Source organism: Trachymyrmex septentrionalis, unplaced genomic scaffold, assembly GCF_001594115.1.
Source record: "Trachymyrmex septentrionalis isolate Tsep2-gDNA-1 unplaced genomic scaffold, Tsep1.0 scaffold78, whole genome shotgun sequence".
NCBI lineage: Eukaryota > Metazoa > Arthropoda > Insecta > Hymenoptera > Formicidae > Trachymyrmex > Trachymyrmex septentrionalis.
The window spans coordinates 28508-48647 of NW_017305967.1; the positions used below are offsets into that span (position 1 = coordinate 28508).

Genomic DNA, 20140 nt, shown 5'->3' on the forward strand with positions numbered 1-20140 from the left:
TAAGAAATATATAAAATTCTTGGTAACTGAAATCAAAATAAATTTTTGTTAATATGCTTTTAATTAATTTTAGAATACAAACTCAAAGTTCACTTTTTTCTGCTGTCCATACTTCGTTCATTACAGAGAAAATTCTTTCAACTGCTGCATTACTTCTTGGAAGTGATAATACATATTTTATGATTTGGCAAAATATGAAATATTTTTCAGCAAGACTTTTTTGGTACTTTTTGTTAAAATCGAGGCATTTAACATGTTTGGAACAGTGAGACTATCCCGCCGAAATCGGAATCTAGTCACATTACATATATTGATTTACTTACCTATAAGCGTTTTGACAATCACATTCCCTGTACGATGACAACTGGCTCCAGTCTCTTCTATACTAATCCTATCTTTTGTTTTACTCTGTTATTTCATATTTAAATTGAAAATTTAAAAGATCTTAATATAAAATTTTAATTCAAATTGAACTCATTTTAATCATACTTGTCAAATTATTACAATTAAATTTTAGTTAAAAAAACCTTCCATTTACGGCAAATGTTAGTTTCCTCTACAAACGGCTCTATAACTCATTTTTGCTAAATTATACCTTAAATTGACAATATATGTTTAAAAAAGATTAAATTTATTAAAAGTCTTTATAATTGCTAGTACTTATAGAGACTTTGATACATACTATAGTAATTACGTTTTGGTAAAAACGGGTTGAAAATTTGCATAAAGAAGCATATAACTTCGTACTTTTATAAGATATTATATGATAAATATTATAAGACAAAATTCACAAAATTAACTAATTCAGTGGCACTCGTCTGTCATGTCACGCTAGCGCTCATTTTTCTAATTGTATTGTGTTCAACCTGTGATATGACTTGATTTAATATATTGTATCTTTCTTTTCAATGTTTAATTATTTTTTGTTTATGGACTGAAGAAGACTTAGTACAGTCAAAATGTTTCCGATTAATTTATAGATAAGAAACTAGTTTTAATTCAATGTATGTTATAATAAACTAGTTTATTTTTATAGATCTAATAAACATTGCTCGTGTCTTTTGACCTTTCTAACTACTAATTTTTAACTCTTTATGAAATATTATGCACATCCTTAAAATATGCAATGTTTTATGCACGTGTACTTTTGTACAATTATATGTGAAAAAAACATTTACCACAGTAAAACATTTAACATTTAAATGTGTAACGTATAAAAAAATACGAATGTGCAACAATATACTTTTTCTCACTTTTATTACGCGCACGCGTAATCATGGAAACGTATCGGTTTTCAAAGCGACGCTCTAGTAATCTAATGTATATTAAATCATAATGTTAATCAGCAGGTTCAAGTTTCTTGCTTAATGTGGGCAGTAGCTTCTTTAGCTTGGCGACATCGTGGCTGAAGCCCCACATGATACATCGGGTGTGCTCTGCGGTAGGCAAACCTCGAAATTCGACGTCTGTGTCAAACCATTGAATATGTTTCTCCTTTATGCAATTCACCAGATCCCGAAGATGTTCGTTTCTCTTCACATCCCATGTAACGTTCGATTCCAGAAATTGGACAGACCTGAGTTTCTTGTAGTCGCCATTCACCTCCTCGTAAATCCTGTAAAATTAAACAATAAGAATGTCAATAAAATTTAATCTCATCCAATTTTGTACCTCTTCTCAAATATTTTTATCACAGACTCACTTGAGGAAGCCGTTGTCTTCGATATTGTACCGCTCAGCCAGAGGTTTAAAGGCTCGCACAATGTCGATCGTTAGATAATTGAAGTTCTCCTTCGATCGGCCTTTCACATTGTAGTCGGTGAGCCAATTCTCAAAGATCTCGATAGCTTCCCGCATATTTTTGATCTTCTGCTCATCCTTTGTGCATGATATTACTCTCTCAGCTCGTTTCACCAGTCCGCTGATCGCGTAAAACTGATAAGATATGTCTCTGCCTTCCAAAGACTTGATGCTTTGCAAGGCTTTGTCCTTGTCCTTAAAACTCAGCTTGTTTTCCTTCTTTTCGTTCTCTTCGTTTTCTTCAGCTTCTGACGAACGCTTTGCATATTTTTTCTCCGGCTTACTATCGCTATCGCTATCGCTATCGCTATCGCTGCTCGATGAATTATCGCGAGTTCGTTTAGCGCCTTTGCCTGAATTTTTAAAAATAATTTTTCATATAATTCTTCAAAATTTTAAAATAATTTTATTACTTTATAAAATTCTTCAAGTTTTCAATATAAATTAAAACACTTTTCAGAAATACTGAGAGAGTCTACATTTTTTTTCGATTTCTTTATATCCATGAATTGTAAAATATTCCAAGATTTTTCAGATTTCTCATTCTACAAGTTTACGTCTTATAAAATCTGAAAAAGTTTAAGATATTTTTTGAAAGGTTATAGAATGAGAAATTTAAGAAATCTTAGAATATTTTAGAATTCACATAAATGAAAAATTCTGAGAAAAGCTGTTCAGAGAAAAGACCTTCTCAGTATTTTTGAAAAGTGTTCCAATTCGTACAAAAATTAAAAAAAAAACTTACCAGGTTTTCGTTCTTCCTCCACGTCCATGTCATCATCTTCTTCATTGAATTTTTCGCGCGCTTGAACTGCCAGTTTTTTCACTTTCGCAGGATCAGGACTGTATCCGAGCACGATGCATCGTACATGCTCCTTCGTCGGTAATCCCCGAAAATCGCCTACGTCCGTCACATACCATTGGACGTGATCATTCTTAATCCTGTTAATGATCTCCTTCAGACGCCTGTTTCTCTCGATGTCCCATGTGGTGTCTCCGTTAGAAACTTTCACGTTGCGTAGGCTTTTGTAGTCACCCTTCTCGTTCATATATGCCCTAGAGAAAATTGATATTAGCTTACTAAAAAGTGCTTCGGGTCTTTGCGATAATTCTTTGTCAGGTAGAACACATATAGAGTCATGATAGAGATTTATTGTAGAAGGATTTTCCAGAAAGTAAGTTTTGATGGCATGTTGAAAAAGAAAACAAGTATATACTTAGCGAAAATTTTTATTAACTTACTTTCTGGATAATCCTCGTACAATAAATCTCCAAGGCACGTCCTAAAGACGTGCAGAAAAACATTCCTATATCCTAAGAACTTTTCTAGAAGGTTTCTCAAATAAAGTTCTGTATGAGAACAATACCGTAGAATTTCATTTATAAGTGAATTTATAAGTGATAAATAAGGTCATGATGACATCCTTATAATTATTATGATTTCTGTGTTCTATCTGGGTCTTCACCTGAAGAATCCGTCGTCCCACACGTCGTACTTCTTCGCGAGGCTGCGGAAGGCCTTGATCGTCTCGATCGGCAGATACGCGAGATTCTCTTTTCCTCGATTATTCTCCTTGTAATCTGCCACCCAATCCTCGAAGACCTTCAGAGCGTCACGCAGATTCGCCAGTTTCTCTTCGTCCCGCGTAATCTGGAGCGTTCTTTTTGCGCGACTGACGAAACTCGTGATTACATGATATTGATAACTGATATCACGACCGTCCAAAATTTTCAGAGTATCCAACGCTTTTTGCTTATTCTTGAAACCCATGCCTTCTTCCTCCTGTTCTGAGGATTTTGTCTTCACCATTTTGATCTGAGTAAAAAAAAATTTTTATGCATTAGTAATCACATAGCATCTGAAAAAAAAAGTTGTATTTACTTGGAACTTTTTCTTCATTTATTTTATTGCACTCTGGTATAACCGAGTGTGAAATATATGGTGCGTTCAAGAAAACGCTATTATTTCTGTCATTCTATCTTTATTGTTTATTAGACGTAAAACGAGAATAGAATGACACTAATAGCGCTCTTCCCGAACTCCTATAAACTACATTATAGGTTTGTTCGCGTACTCTGACATGCTCTAAAATGCTCTTACTATAGCATTTACTCATTCTAACGCACTCGTTGAAGTGAGTAGAAGCTCACAATGTGCTTATAACAGGAGCACATTGGAGCATGTTGGAGCATGCGGATGCGAACAAATCTTATATAATTTTTCAAACTCATTCTCGTAGCATCCCTCTAACGAGAAAGTTTAGGAAGTTGAGGAATATACGTATCTACACTACTTTATACGTCTCTTATTTCGTTATCTTTGGGGCCAATTTATTCTATTTATTCCGCTTAATTCTTTCAATTATTATATTTATTCCGCTCAATTCTTAACGAATCATTTATTAATTCTTTCAGTTTTCAATTCTCAATACCGTATGATAAATATCGTATGAAAAAAAATGTAGAAAATGCGCGAATATGAATTATTCATCAGTAACATAGATATTAAGCGATTTTGGAGTAACGCGATTACGCGCGTTTATTGCTAATCGCTTCATCGCTTCCGATTGTCACCACTAGGAACTCAATAAGGACGTGGAAATGATGAATTACGCGTTAGCGGTATTTGACATCGCTTAAAGTTAGTTTCGGGAAACTGGCGATGTGCACGAAGCAATCGATTCGGAGCGGCACAGCCAATCATCAGGAGAGGATGCGCCCGGAGGCGGAGAGACAGTCAATCAGAATGCGAAGAGCGTATGTCAATTTTACCGTTGACGTAGTCCTCGGATTATGGAAGCTATATATATAACACTGATGGGATCAATAACGATTGCGAGCCATTCAATAATTACATTTGGCAACCACTGTTTGTCGTAAATGCGACATACTTGGAGCGACGTGTGACATTCAATTCTATTATTAAAACTGATATGAAGCGAAGTTTTTCTTAAACCGGACAATTTTGTTTACTACTTTTGACAGATGCTTTAGTCACTGGCGTTACTTTATTGTCCATCAAAAAGATATATGTATAGATATATATATAAATTAGCAAAAAACCGGTTAATGTTGAAGTTAATAAATGACTAACAGAAAAATAACTAAAGTTTAAATAAAACAGAGATACTTCTCAAAATTTGCATTTGAAGGATATATTTTCAAGTAATATAATATTACTTCATCGTTCTTTTAAAGATACATATAATATTAGGAAAATATATAATTTATATTATTAAAGTTTTTTTTAATAATAAAATACTGACGAAAAAGTGACTGAAGATAGATGAAATAACAGAAATACTTACCAACAAAATTTCACTGCTTCTAATTGCGTTGAATAATTGTACAGTCTCAAGTTAAGCACAAATTCGAATTATCACACTCGTACAAATCTCGGATGCTACTTCTGCTCGTGAAGTGTTCTTAGTAGTTTTTGAATCGCAATGCTGGCGGTGACTACAAGCCGGCTTAAGTCACCGTTTATACTTGTCAGCAAAGCTTCGTCGCGCGTTAAGGAAGGACGACTGGCGAAGTGAGCGAGGGAAAGCGAGAGATCGATATAAAGTATATAAACACGCTTGATTCATATGTGTCAGAGCCCGAAATACATGCGCGATTGCGCATTTACATCACATCGAGGACGCGTGAAGAGGATGATCCATCCTATGACTTAATATTTGTCGATTTTTTTTGGGATTGCGAGCTCTTGTTTTGCAACGCGCGAAATGATGTAAAGTTCCACAGCTGCCGCATTCGCTCCATTTACGCTTTTATTTTTTAGTTTCTGCTCTTAATTAACGAGACAGATGTGGGATAATCATGTTATGCCAAAGTCGCATTATTCTAGTTACGCACTGAGAGAAAAATATGTTGTATTTGTGACTATAATTGCATGGTAAAATAATTATGGTTGGGAGCATCATTTTATCTGCTATAATGTTAGTAACAATAATCTAATATGTATAGTTACAACATTTTGCAGTATAATTTACTATATGATTTATGTGTAAGATAACCATACAATTAGTTGAATAAATACATATTACGATCGTAATTCAATGTTCAGGTTATCATCATTCATCTGGTTAAAATAATTATAAATTTATGGTTTATCCTAAAAAATGACTATATAAATTATAGTTAAATTATGGTTATTCCAATCATTTTTTTCTCTCAGTGCGCTTAATGAGTCATTAATTGTCGAGTTGTAAATAAAAAGTGCTAGTCATGTATCATATTTTTAATAATCGTCCTATTGATAAGATTTATTTAATATTTATAAAATAAATTACAACTGCGATAAACTACTAGAACACGCGCTCAGTAACGATCGGAGATAACGCATTGACACGAATTGGAGAATTTGCACTCAAATAGATTTATTAATCTATATCTCCAGGAAGTCTGATAAATCGGCGCGGAAAAATAAGTGCTATTTACAATACCACGTACGTACGACTCAGAGCCTTGCTCCGTTTGAATCGTCAAGCATGACCGATAGGAGATCTTCCTTCGAATAATATGCAAACAACAGATTCGATCACATTTATTTAACAGACGCAACTTCCAACGCCTAAACACGTGTACGGGGCTTGCTCGAGCTTTGAGCTCGCCGCGCCGTCCAGTATCGAGGATTGCGACGGTACGGTCGAGGCCGGTAATTGCGATCTCTGCACGTTGTCGTAGGGTATCGATACGGGTTCCCGTTCCCTGCTGGTACTCTCTGTTTCTTGAGTATACGAATCTCTCGCTGGCAGTTCATGTGCCTTCGAATCGAATGCAGCTTCGTGTGATGACAATCGACTGTAGTTCAGGAAGGTCTCGGTGTAGCTCGGAGCCGGATGATGATGGTGGTGATGGTGATTGCTGCCGTACTGATGCGGATAATGGGGGTGATATCTGCTCGACGGCGCTTTGAAGCCCTCGTTACCCCCGAGGTACTGATGCAAATGATGGAGACTGGAAGACCCGTACACTGTATGAAAATTCAAATGAATTATTAATTTCTTGTACTTCAATGCAATTAAATGCGTTTCACAGTTTTGATATAAATAATGGGATAATTAATGTCGATGGAGTCTAATACCTGCGGCGGTATTCGAATACATGGCGAAAACCGCGTCGCTGTACCCCGTGGCGGGATGCTTCATCAAATCTGGAACTTCGTTGCCGCCCGCTCCTTTCCCGGGCACCGCATGGCTCCGTACCATACTACTTGGAACTTCTCCGCTAATCCCCGAAGACGCGCCGGTACCGTACGCCATATTGAAGAGCGCTTCCGGATCGCAGACGAACTTGTACACGTATCGTTCGCCGGCGACCTTCTGCATTATGCCCTTCTCGTAGTAGTATCTCAACGAACGGCTCAACTTGTCGTAATTCATAGCCGGTCTGTTTTTCTGAACACCCCATCTTCTTGCCACCTACCAATAGAAACATATATAACGAGTATCTGATAAAAGACATGTAAAGGAATTCATTATTTACAGATTTTAATATGTTATTCAACATTATTAAGATCGTTTCGAAGATGCGAATAAGCATTAAATATTTGTTAAATTGCTGGTCAATTTAATTCGTGATATTACTGTGGTAGTTTAGTCGGGTTAGTGTTTTCAAGACTGAAACATCATTTCGGCGCGCGTTTCTGCGGACTACGTACGTAATATATAAATTCACACAAGAATCATACAAGCATTTAAGATCCAGCTAGACCGTTTAAGACTTTGATTTCTATAGTTTGTGTTATGTTATCACGTATAAAAAAGTTATAATTTTTTATAATTAGTACTTTTATTTCAAAAACGTAATACAATTAAAACAAGTGATCTTCGAATTACCATGAATGAATTCAATAAACACCTTATCAATTATTAAAAGTGAACTTAATTTCATTAAAAAATTATGTTAAAATCATCGCACCTCAAAAAGGATATATTCTTAACATGATCAAATCTTTTTTGTCATTTTCATTTTACAATCCTTAAAAATTATAATTGATATTTTTGATAAGTCTATAATTTTCTGTCAAAATAGTTTTTCCCTTTTCCTGAGAAATTTAACTTTTTAAGTTGTGTCACTTTTAAAGTGAGGAAGCTATTGTACAAGTTGAAAAGTTAATTTGACATTTGCCTGTTAGCGCTGAGTATAACACGAGCTCTCATCATTATGTATATTCATATACATATCGAGACACATATAAAAAGTCTCTCGACTTCACACAATTTTATATCTTGACTCCGCTCTTTCTCGGCGTCCAACGAAGAAATAGTTTCGATAGTTTTTAGACGATGTATTGCAAAATTATTATACTTAACTGCGACATGATTTTATGTTTCGTATCTTTCAAATTTAGAATTATCCAATGTTTAAACATTATGTTTTAATTTAAATTCATGTTATTGTCATCAGGCTGATGAAATCTTAATATAGTCGAAATCTTTTTATGACATCGAATAAATAGTTAATTGTGAATAAATAAGATAATATACTAGTTTAAATTAAAATCTTTCCTTTAATTACTTTTTTTTACCTATCTACTTGGTTAATTATTGGAAAGTTAAATAAATAATTTTTCAAAAGCGTTTTCTACGAACCTCCTCCGGCTCGATTAGTTTAAATTCCATCCCACGTCCAGTCCACGCGATACAAGGCGCATTCGCGGGGTCATCGAGTAAGGCTACGAGGAACTGCCACAATTGCAGGGAACCACGTCGCTGTTGCTGATAACCGACAGTGACGTCGCTCCAAGCTGATACGCCGGTCGCAGACGACGGCCTCTTGTTAATATGGTCCGGGTTCCAAGTCGAAATGGGCGAGCTTTTTTTCTGATAACACCCATTCTGTCGATCCCAAGAGCTCCTGGGATCTAATTGCGTGCCCAGCTCCGTCCAAGTCGGCGTGCCGCTTCTTTTCGCGTAAGCTTCGGAATTCCAGCTCTCCTGTCGTTGCAGAAAGGTCTCGGAGGAAACAGAGAAGGTCGACTGCCATTGGGAAGTCGAGGAAGAAGCGCTGGCTGGACGACTGGGTGGCGGTGACGATCCTCTGTGATCTCTTGTTACGTTCCCGTACTGTTGGCGTTGTGGATAAATTAGGTTGTTCGCTGTAAGAAGACGCAGCGTGATTCTAAAATCACTATTGTCTGTGTAGCGATAATTTGATTTTAGATTAGCGGACGTTCGTTCTCCTCGGTTCTTGAAGTTCGATATTTTTATTTCGACTAATTTTGTTTAACATATTTTGTTCCATACAGTAATGTACAGTTTATATTTGTGTTATATAATTCGGTCTTTGTTACACTCTTTGAATTTTTAACATATATATTCGAGCAATTTAACATAATATTTTTAACATAATATTGTGCTATTTGAAAATTTTATGTTAAAATAAGATAAATTATGAGTAAATAAACAATTAACAGAAAAATAATGTATTTTAAAATGTATTGTAAGTTTTAAGATAAATGAAAAATATATTAATTTAACAAATTATAAATGTTAATTTTATTTATTTATAAACATTAATTTAAATTTCTGTTAATGTAAAGTATAAATGTTAATTTTAATAAATATGTTTCACAGTTCGCTTGCAATGTCAGTGTTAATTTTTTACATAATATTTATGTTATTTTCTAACATATTTACCTTATGTAAAATTAACACAAAAATTTGAGTGGACCATTTGAGACACGTGAAATGTTAATTAAAAACATAAATTTTCCAATTATGTACAGTACAATAGTAAATGCAATCTAAACATAATATTATCGATATACGTAATTAAGTCTACGAAGGGTGAATTTATACTTCAGCGTGTACAAAAATATTTCAAGTCCCAAGACCTCTGCAATCGCTCTCGTAAGATGAAGGCGTCACAACATAAGAAGACGCGGGAAAAGCATCGGATTATCCGCGGGTGTTTTTTCCGCGTAGAGGGTGGGAGATAGAGAAGAGCGGACAAGAGGAAAGAGTCGAGGAAGAAATTCTCGAGAGGACATAAAGCGTGCTCCGTATTACCGATTGCACTCACGCACCGGACCGGTTGAAACGCTCTCGTCACACAAATATCGGCAGGAAATTGGTGGATATTCAAAGCCCACCGGGGGCTGGAACCCGCGCGCAATGGTGCCCCCTGAAATATCGAAAGCCGAGAGCTCGCGCGATATGTATATTAATCGGGCTGCGCTCCTCTCGCTCTCTCTCCCTCTCTTACTCTCGGGGGCTGCTGCCGCCAACCCTCCCATCGACGTCGCAGTACCGAAAGAGCCATTCTCGAGCCGTAATCCGGTTACGTTCCAAGTCGCGCACAGGGAATATTGAAAAATTGAGAAGCCTCGCGAGCGGTCGAGAAGAGCGCCGATAAACGTTGCTACAGCGACGTCACGATGCATCCGACGGCGAGAGCGAAGGCCATCGGAAGCGACGCCGAAAATATGAGGAAGCGATGTGACCCTTTCCGCCGGACGATACGATCGGTAAAATATTTTTCGAATCTTCTATCCCCGCGTAGATAGAAATAAGTCACGTAAATTTAATTCAGTTTAATTCAAATCGTTTAAGGCCTCAGTACAAAGATGATCGTAACTGATGTGAGTGAAATGTGAGTCGTAATTATAGGTCAATGCAACGACGTTTTGCGTCAACTTGTAACTACGACTTACATTCTACTAAGCCATGGCACACAAAAAACTTAAGACGTAAGCAGTAAGGAAATCAACGTGTTAGATTGGCTGCTTATGTTATGGTTGTGATTGATCAATTCGCTTGCTACTTACGTTTTACTGCTTAAGTTTTTTTCGTATAACAAATCAAAATCACTAACCAGGACTCCTTATAAATCAAAGAACTGGGAAGGATCGCAGTAGGAGTCAAGCGCAGAAGACGTCGCGCAAATAATATATCTATGAAGTGTGAAACTTCTTTATTCACTAAAACGCGCTTACATGTTTCGGCTCACTTTTGAGCCCTCCTCAGAGACAACACAAATTAACATAAGAACTGTGAATAAAAATTATCCTATCATGGTGTGCTCCCTTACTTCGAGAATTTAAACGCCAAAAAGGGTGAAAGAAAAAGAAAAGAGAAAAATGAACGAAAAAAATAATGGAAATATCGAAATAGAGAATATGAAAAATTAATTTATCAAAATCCTTAAGATTGTAATTGATTGTCCCGAAAATAAGGACGCTCACCCTGATCACAAATCACAAACTATATCGCAAACATTGCTACGAATTATTCAAAAACCGGTTCTCGATATTTTGGCCAGTCAGTATCAGACACAGTGAGTTAAATTTTTTTTGTGTGCCATAACCCTAAGGCAAAGAGTAAGTGAATCGACCAATGCCAGCAGAGTTCGTAAGGCCATAACATAAGCAGTAGCCAATCCAACATGTTGATTTCCTTACTGCTTACCTCTTACTGCTTTAAGTTTTTTGTGTGCCGTAGTTTTTTGTGGGCCCTAAGTCCACAACCTTACTTTAAAAGGCCGTAAGCCGTAAGTTGTAAGTTGCAAGTGACAATATATCGGCCATAGAACTTACGCTTTTAGACCGTAAGAATTGGGTTTTGCTCAATTCGCTTAAGTGTAACAGTTAAAGCCCAAAGACTACACAAAAACAGTTTAAAGACAGAAATTATTGTTACTTAATTTTTTTCGACTTATGACTTAAGGCCTCTTAAAGCAAGGGTGTAAATCTATCCTAAGATATACGATCATCTTCGTGCTTAAGTCCTATCATGGAAAGAGAAATACTCTACGAAAATGTGTTCGATGATTGCTAAGTTTGTTATCACAGTATCAAGTAAGATTTAAAGAGATCACCATGAATTAATGTAAAGAACACATACGTTCATCCGCGTTTTTTATTTATCTGTATTAATAAATTTCTGCAAGCTTAAACTTGTTTAGGATGATAAAAAAATTTAGCAAGTTTTAGCGAAGTTTTGTGTGTTTATCAAATTATTACTTAGGTAACAAACTATCACTTCTTGATATCCAACGCGCGTCTGTCGAGATGGATATCGTAGTAAATTTTACGATATCTATCCCAATTAGACGCATCTTGGATGGCGGGAAGTATAATATCATTGCACACTTCTAGAAAGTGTTTTTGCACATTAAATTTGTGAGACAACTGCAAAGTCATCTTTTCGATTAACAATAAGTAAAAAATGATTACGTTGTCGACATCAATATTTTCATACAAAAATACCTAATCATTTTGAATTTTTGTTGACCGCAATATATTCCTTGAATTGAATAACGTTATTTGTCGTAATTTTGAGAAAATGATACCAAAAACAATATTTTGACATTAGTAACAAATAGTATCAGATAATGTCAACTTGCCATCTGGGTATCACAGTAACGTATATTAGAAAAAAAATGAATTCTGAAATATTAATTAGATTTTATTAAATACTGAAACCATAGCACAGATCTCCAAGGAATATTTTACGGTTCAAACGGTGTCCCTAAGGATTTCTTAGAATGTCTCTTGAATAAAGTATGCTGTGTGAGAAAAGACACTGCACCAAAAGATTTTCATTATTGGTAAACTAAAGACCCTACCATTGTCTACCTGGGAGAATTTATCCATTAAAAAATACGCGGCGTATTTGTCATCGTTGACGTATTCGGAGCGCATTAAAGCTTGTATTATAGTTAAAGATGCATGGCTATTTTGAATGCTAATTATTACTTTGATTTTAATAAGGTACAATTAATACTCGAAAGTTTGTTTTTTAGGTGAATAAGCGTTATTAACAATTTGATAAACACAAAACTTTGTGACTGAACTTTTCTGTCATTCTATATCGTAACGAGTACAATATTGGTACAGAAACTCGAAGGTCAATCGTGCCTGATCGCTTAGCTTCAACTCGCGTTTTGACGAACGGAGGACTCGGATCTCGAATGGAGAATCGAAAGGGAACCGACAGCTCCGAGGCCAATCTGGCACTCTCTCGAAAAGCGAAGAGAGAGAGAGAGAGAGCGAGAGAGAGAGGGGCGCTAGGGGGTGGCGAAAGGGTTGACCTCAGCCTGCGAGCCAGAGCGCGGGCCAGAGGCTTTGCGGGTGGTTTTAGATTAAAATTAATCGCGAGCTGATGAAACCGGTGGCGATGTACCACCACCGAGGGAGGCTGGAGAAGGGTTGAATTCAGGACTGGTCATAGGGGCGGTGGAACATGACGGCTGGTGTGGCGGTGGCGGCGGGGTGGGCTCGGCTCTACAGAAAAGAGGATGGCTTCCACTCTCGTCCACTCTCAGACGAGGAGAAACGCGCATTCTGCCGTCGCGTTGCTCTTCCTCCCTTTTCTGCCCGTGCTCTCTCTCTCTCTCTCTCTCTCTCTCTCTCTCTCTTGCTTTTTCTCCTCTCTTCTGCCTCGCTGATCCTCGAATTCCGGCATAGTGCTCCGTTAATAATGCAAGCTCTATTTTCCACCCACCTGACGAGCGGCGAAACCTGACGAGAGTTCACCTTGTCCTTTCCCGAGCATACGGGAAAATATATATCGTTTTGCGTATTCCATCTCGTCGCATGCCCTGGGTACACTTCTTTTTTTTTCTCCCGCTCGAAATATTTACCGCGACACGTGAATCAAAGATCAGATCTGAATGCAAATGGAAGCTTCGCTCGGATGAATTTTCCGCGTACGCGGAATACGAGAGCGTGAGTGACTCTGGGTAGAATAGACCGTCACAATCTCTTGTAATCCACGTAATCCTCTGCTCGTATTAATTAGTGGAACTGCGAAACCAATCGGTATCCATTAACCGGTTATTACTATTCCGCTCTGGACATATCGCTCTCCGAATTGTTTGTCCCCTCTAAACGAGATGATCTCGATTATCTCGTATCTTTTCTAAATATTTCTCTGCCGATACCGCCGTTTGGAAATTTATGCAGTTGAAAATTGTGTGTTAAATTTAACACATTTAACGTATCTCAAACGATCTATACAAATTTTTATGGCAATTTAATACAAGATGAATATATTAAAAACATAATTATTATGTTAAAATTTACAAAAAGTGTAACATTCACATAATATGCATTTAAATTGTGGAAGCATAATTTCTTTAGTAAAATTAACATTTACAGTATGTTAAATTAACACATTTTATTCATTTCTCTTAAGATTTTACGTTTTAAAGTATATTATTTTTAAATTAATTACTTACAAATTATTAATTTTAACACTAATTGTAAGAAATGTTGAATATCAATTTAACACAAAATATTTGAATAAAACTATTACATCACATTAACACTCAGATATGTTAAAAAAATTTTAACAAAGATCAATTTTAACACAAATACAAAATATTTTTGACTGTGCAAATAACGAATTTTTGCAATAAATTTTAACGGGAATAAATAAAGCGTACGTCACGCTTTGATCGATCAATTTATTTAATGCAATTTTACTTAAAAATAGGAGATACTGAAACATTCAATCACTTTAGCGGATAAAACGCAAGACGGTTTTTCCGTTTGAAAAATAAATTGAGTGATCGTAAGTAGATTGCGGGATATCGATACTGGCGATAGGGAATGTATCCTATTATTAACCTAAACTACGTGTAAATAATTAAAACGGCTTAATGGTAGGGAGAATTACGCGAAGAGAAGCACGAGCATAATCCCAGGTGACTTGGTAGTAGGCGGGCAACATCGCGTATACAGTGTCGAGCCATGGATATATAGCGTAACCGAGTTCCTAAAGGATTCGGTTCGCGATTGTATGTGTGCGTGAATAAAGGAAGACTAATCGGTCTGATTACAAAGCATGAGCTTGCAACCCCTCACTGACTGTACCTTTTATAGACGGGACGAGTGGCGGCGATGGGTGGTGCTGCGCATTTTCGCTTTTGGTTTACAATCTATTAGATCAGGAATATTTCAATAGAAAAAAATCATAATTATTGTCGCTGAAATACAATATTACTTAATAGCACTGTATGTCCCGCGCACTTTTTCGTGATTGAAAGTATAACTTAATAAAATAATCGTAACTTTCAAATGAATATTCATGTACACGGAAAGAACGGCTTTGTTGAAATATTTCAAAAAATAGCTATAGATATAAATTTGTAAATAATTTTGTACCATTAAGTTAATTACGTAGAACGCTTAAACAAGTTGCTAGAATATCAGATTTTTTTACATTATTACTAATTGTAAGACATTTAAAACAGTATGTTTAAGCATTTTACATAATTATTTTCATGAGTCAATAAAATTATTCTCAAAGTATCTAGTTAAATTTTTGAACTACTTCAGCAAAATACTTCTTTCTATAATATAAGTAATGCTGTAGTATAAGATTTACTTTTTGTATTAGCAATCATTACGCAAATAGAAAATTTGTCTTTTTAGGTGGACCTAAATTTTTATGCTATTTTAACGCGAAATGAATACATTAGAAAATAATACAAACATTATATAAAAAATTAATATAAAAAGTGTAACACCAACAATAACTTGTAATGTGCAGTGTATGGAAGCTTGTATTTCTTGTATAAGATTACCTATATACATTTACCTATATGTTAAATTAATACATTTTATTCATTTATCTTAGAATTTACGTTTTAAAATATATTTTTACGTTAGTTGTTACTCACTTATAAATTGTATTATTTTAACACTAGCAAATGTTGAAAAGTTTTAACAAGAATCGATTTTAACGCGCAAATACAAAATATTTTTTACTGTGTACAATAATGAATGACAAAAGTCCTGTATTATTAAAAATTTCTGAAGTCTTAGTTTAACGAATAAGAAAAGAATTCTCGAAGAGTTCAAGCTAGGATGTAATTACTAACTGTTAATCTTGCATCGAAAATCTTCTCTGCACTGCACGGGTCGAGAGAAAAACAGCTTTTGACTTACGTTTTCCCTCGGGATCTCTAGCACTTGGCACTCTTTTCTTTCTTTCGGTAACTTTTGCTGAAATCTACAAGACGCTCGCCATAGCTTTTTGACTTGAAAGCATCGTTTAATTATTCAATTACGCATGCTCAGTCACGCATGAGTCCACTGCATTAGTCGTGAGCCTCGTAACGATCACAAGAAATGTTGGTTCTCATACAAAAGTAAATTGTTACTTTGATAAATATTTCGTAAAATGGCAATACGCGCAAAAGGTGGCAGTTTATAATAAATAGAAAACAAATTTTTTAAACGGCATTTTCTGTATTCCTCGTCGATTCGTTGTGGCTTTCTTGAATTTTTGTTAGTACAACTTTAACGATTGCAAAGAGTAGACACGAGGTACAATTAACGACAGCGCGAAACGATCATTATCGAGCTGTATCGTAGCTTTGGGGCTCTCAAAGAGCTAATCGGAAGTCGAATCGATTAATGGACAGCGGTACCCTCGTTGCACTCTTCGATTATTTATGGACTCTATGGGGTAGAATAGCGCCACGTGGATCCCTTTATGCTGGGATTTGTCACGGCGATGGATTTTCGTACAGAGATAAAAGTCAGCGAACCGCGCTGACTTTTCTTCTTCTCGATACTGACTAAACGTGTGTCATTGCACGAATCTCTCTTACCGTTCTCCTGTGACGCTGCGGATGATATGTTCGTTATAGGAAGTGGCTCCACGTAGCTCCGGTCCGTCGGTTCCTCCTTCACCGCAACGTCCTTCGTACTCTTACTAGACGGTCCGTTTATCTTTCGATTCCTACGAGTAACACACGCAAGATTTTACTTTACATAATTTCGCAGATTCGCATTTGACGGACCGCAGGATATTTCTTTCTTACGTCTGATTTACACGATGCCTTTTTATTAGCGTGCTAGTCTTCTAATAAACTAAAAAAATGTAATTCTGTCATAAATTATATATTTAGCTGCTAGCGTTCTAAAAAATGTGCAAAGTATTTAAAGCACTCTAAAAGATTTATAAGTGAAAAGCGCGACAAATTAAAGTTTTAGCATTTGAGATAACAAAGATTAAAGACAAAAAATATCAACAAATATTAGGTTAATTTTTCACTTAATATAATATATAAAATTATATTTTCTTTCTTAGCAGTTAGTTTTCTAATCCGCTTAAAACTAGCATGCTTACGGTTATTAATAAAAAAAGCTTCATATATATTAGGCCTTGTTCGCGAGGGAAGTAATTTAAGTGAAGAGCAGACTTTCGAAATGCGTTTTGTCCAAGAATTCGTTTTTTTAGTTAAAGATGGTGTAGTGTTCACTGTTGAATGACTTATTATAAGCTACTCTGAGATGTTCAGAAAGCATTTTGTCATCGTTAATTTATATGCTGAAAAAACATAGACGTTTCGAAGTGCATTATATGTTTTTTAACCAGGAACAAACAAAATGTATTTGTTAAACATTTTTTGCAATTGTTAAGCAATTTTAATATTTTACATCCTACTAATTGACAAACTGTTACTTTCTATAAAGTGCGTAGTTTTTTCTTGTGTGTGGTTTCTTTCTTTTTCGTTTTCTGAAAATTACAAATTTTCGACAAAACGCATTTTAAAAGTTTGCTCCTCCAAGTTTATAGATACAGTTACGTTGCAAGTATCTTATAAGTAGCGTCACTTTATTATTGCAAAAAGAGGGAACAAGTTTTATCTCGAACTTACTCAAAGCAACGGTCCGAGTTGATTTCGAGGAAATCGCTATTTTGACCGTGCGTGACTGGTACCGTTGTAGACTGATACTGAGGATGGTAATTGCCATTGTCGCCGTTTCTTGTGCAATTGCTTGACTCTTGCTTCACGCTCGCACCTATAACGCAAGCGAAACGATTGTATGAAACAATTGTCGCGATCTTCTCGCCATATATAATCTCCTTTTTATCGTAACGTTAATGCCACGATCGGGAATAACTTTTACAGTCTCGCAGGCCCCTCTGCGCTGAATATCATTACTGTTTACTGAGTGGATGGCGCACGATCGTTTTCTTCGGACAATTCATAGCTAAAAGAACCGGCGGGGCGTCAGGACATAACGGCGCGTGTCGTACCGGAAGTAAAGACGCATCGCTGTAACGACACGTGAGAGGGAAGGTGGAGTCTAATGGGGTGCCGACGATTTTCGCGAGGGCGAGGGCTATGCTCCCAGTAAATCAAATAGGCTCCCGGGGTCGTGGGAAGCATAAGTCACAAGCCTCCGGCAATAATTGTATTTGTAAACATTGGAAGTTTACTGATAGGAAGAAGCGCGTCGGCGCGCCAGGATAGATTGAATTATCTCGGCGTTGTATCGTCCATGAGATCTTGTAATAATTATTTTCCATAGCGGGACTTCAATGGGACTTTGCTGTGTATCTCGTAGAAAAAACGAAATGTTGAGACGCGCGCTCGTACGTTTTCTAATAAATTAAATAATTGGAGGATTTTCTACAAGAACCAAAGTCTATTTTTAAAAAATCTGGATTATGGTACATCGTTCTTCGATCAGCGTCATATCGTAAACAATTTTTCCAGAATCAAACAGAAAACGGGAAGTATAAGAGTTTAACTCTTGTAAAAAACGTTTTTTGTTAAGAGTAATAATGTATAAAATTTGATAAATAAAAAATAAAAGAATGATTTTACACTATAAATAATATTTTCTTCTTCATTTGTAACATTAACTTAATATCATTAATAATATTAAGTGAAATAGACCGAGAAACGTTTAAGACGAATAAGAGAGAAGTAAGCCTTTTTTGATCAAAGTAAGTCTTATTGTTAGTAATATTCACAGGATTAGAGGAGGATAAGTTAATTTTTTTTTTAACTAAATTAAGTTAAAGTTAATGGCTTATAAAATTAATAAAATTAAGTTAAAAGGTGAAGGAATAAAGAATTAACTTAGTAAAAGTTAAGTTAAGATTGGATTAACTTAAGTTTAAAAAAAGTTAATTAAAAAAAATTATTTTTGAGATCAAAATATCCTAATTTTTTCTTATAATGAGGTTACTTTAAAGTAATCACTTATCTAGATTATTAGATAAATTTAACTTACACTTACAAATATAGATAATTAGATAAATTTAATTTTTTTATATTCACATGTAAGTTACTTATCTATGTAATAAGAGTCACACTATAAGGCATAACCTTTATCTAATTTTTTTTAACTTCTAAAATGACTGCTCATGCATGTTACGACTACATCGACTAGATATTTATTACAAAGATAAACGTAAAAATTTAGGAAATGGGTGGATATGCAGTACTATTCTACAACAATTCTTCATCTAAGGCTCATTTCATATTTATATTGCTGAAATATAACATTTATGATACCTAAAATTAGTGTGATTCAAGTATAAGCGGGAATTGATAAAACCTATCAAGCGAATCAATAAAAACTAGCTACCGTATGGTGTGACTCTTATTATAGAGTCTCTCATCATAAAATTATCGAACTTTTTTTAAATTAATTCTCTAATGTTTAAAACTTTATAGAAAAAAAAATTAATATTAAGAGAAGTAGAACAATTTTTAATTTAAAAAAAGTTAATAAATTAAAGTTTAAAAATAACTAAATTAAATTAAAAATTAATGCATTTAAAATTAACTAAGTTAAAAGTTATTAACTTTTTAACTGTTTTTTTAAACTGTTAACGCTTTAATTATTACCCATCCCTGGATATTTATATGTGAATATACAAATACAATTATCAATTCTATAGATTGTGTGCCGATTCGATTTATCTGAACGCAATCATAAACAAACAGTAATTTTACAATTAAATTAACTGATCGTTAATTTAATAAAAATGCTATTAAATAACTTATTACAAAAATCACCTCAATCGGGATTCGCACTTCCCAAATTTCGTGCGAGCGTTCTCTCAATTTGATATAACGATATAACGATATTAATTACAATTACTGGATAAAATTAGTTTCAATAACTGGAGCATCTCGAGAAGTGTTTTCTTCACGAGTCTAAAAATACTTCATTTTTTTTTAATGTAACCTTAGAATATCAAAACTTCAAATTTTGTTCTTACATATCTATCAAATGTCTAAATAGAGATTATCACATTTATATAATGAACGCTTTGAAAACGAGAACATTTTTATTTCCTGAAAATTTACCTTTTTGAGATTATTTGTGTAGTTCTTATGAAAAACCGGTTCGGTTTGTCGTACTTGAAACGAAATCGTAAACTAAAATTGAAACATTAACATTTCTAATGCTTCTTATTATGTTTCCAACGTTATTCATTGAATTGAGTCTAAGTAACATAAGAAATTTCGAAGCACCACTGTTCAAAGATGTCGACGCTCCGTCTCGTTGATGTTTTACATAAGTACCTACGGCTGCAAGTACATACGAGCATGTATCTCTTCCTAAATC

The 20140-nt window shown here is 35.1% G+C and overlaps 1 protein-coding gene across 1 annotated transcript in view; it reads right to left on the reverse strand.

The window, feature by feature from the left end:
- Positions 1-1273: 1273 nt before the first annotated feature.
- The window catches only part of LOC108754173, a 34732-nt gene continuing 15865 nt past the window's right edge, over positions 1274-20140 (reverse strand). The window contains exons 6-14 of the mRNA XM_018496294.1: positions 17425-17569; positions 16372-16502; positions 8400-8905; positions 6890-7226; positions 6363-6778; positions 3267-3616; positions 2546-2856; positions 1703-2153; positions 1274-1615 (exon numbers count right to left, since the gene is read on the reverse strand). Of these exons, the coding sequence (XP_018351796.1) occupies positions 1339-1615; positions 1703-2153; positions 2546-2856; positions 3267-3616; positions 6363-6778; positions 6890-7226; positions 8400-8905; positions 16372-16502; positions 17425-17569 (2924 nt within the window). The 3' untranslated portion in view covers positions 1274-1338. The remainder of the gene's footprint in view (positions 1616-1702; positions 2154-2545; positions 2857-3266; positions 3617-6362; positions 6779-6889; positions 7227-8399; positions 8906-16371; positions 16503-17424; positions 17570-20140) is intronic.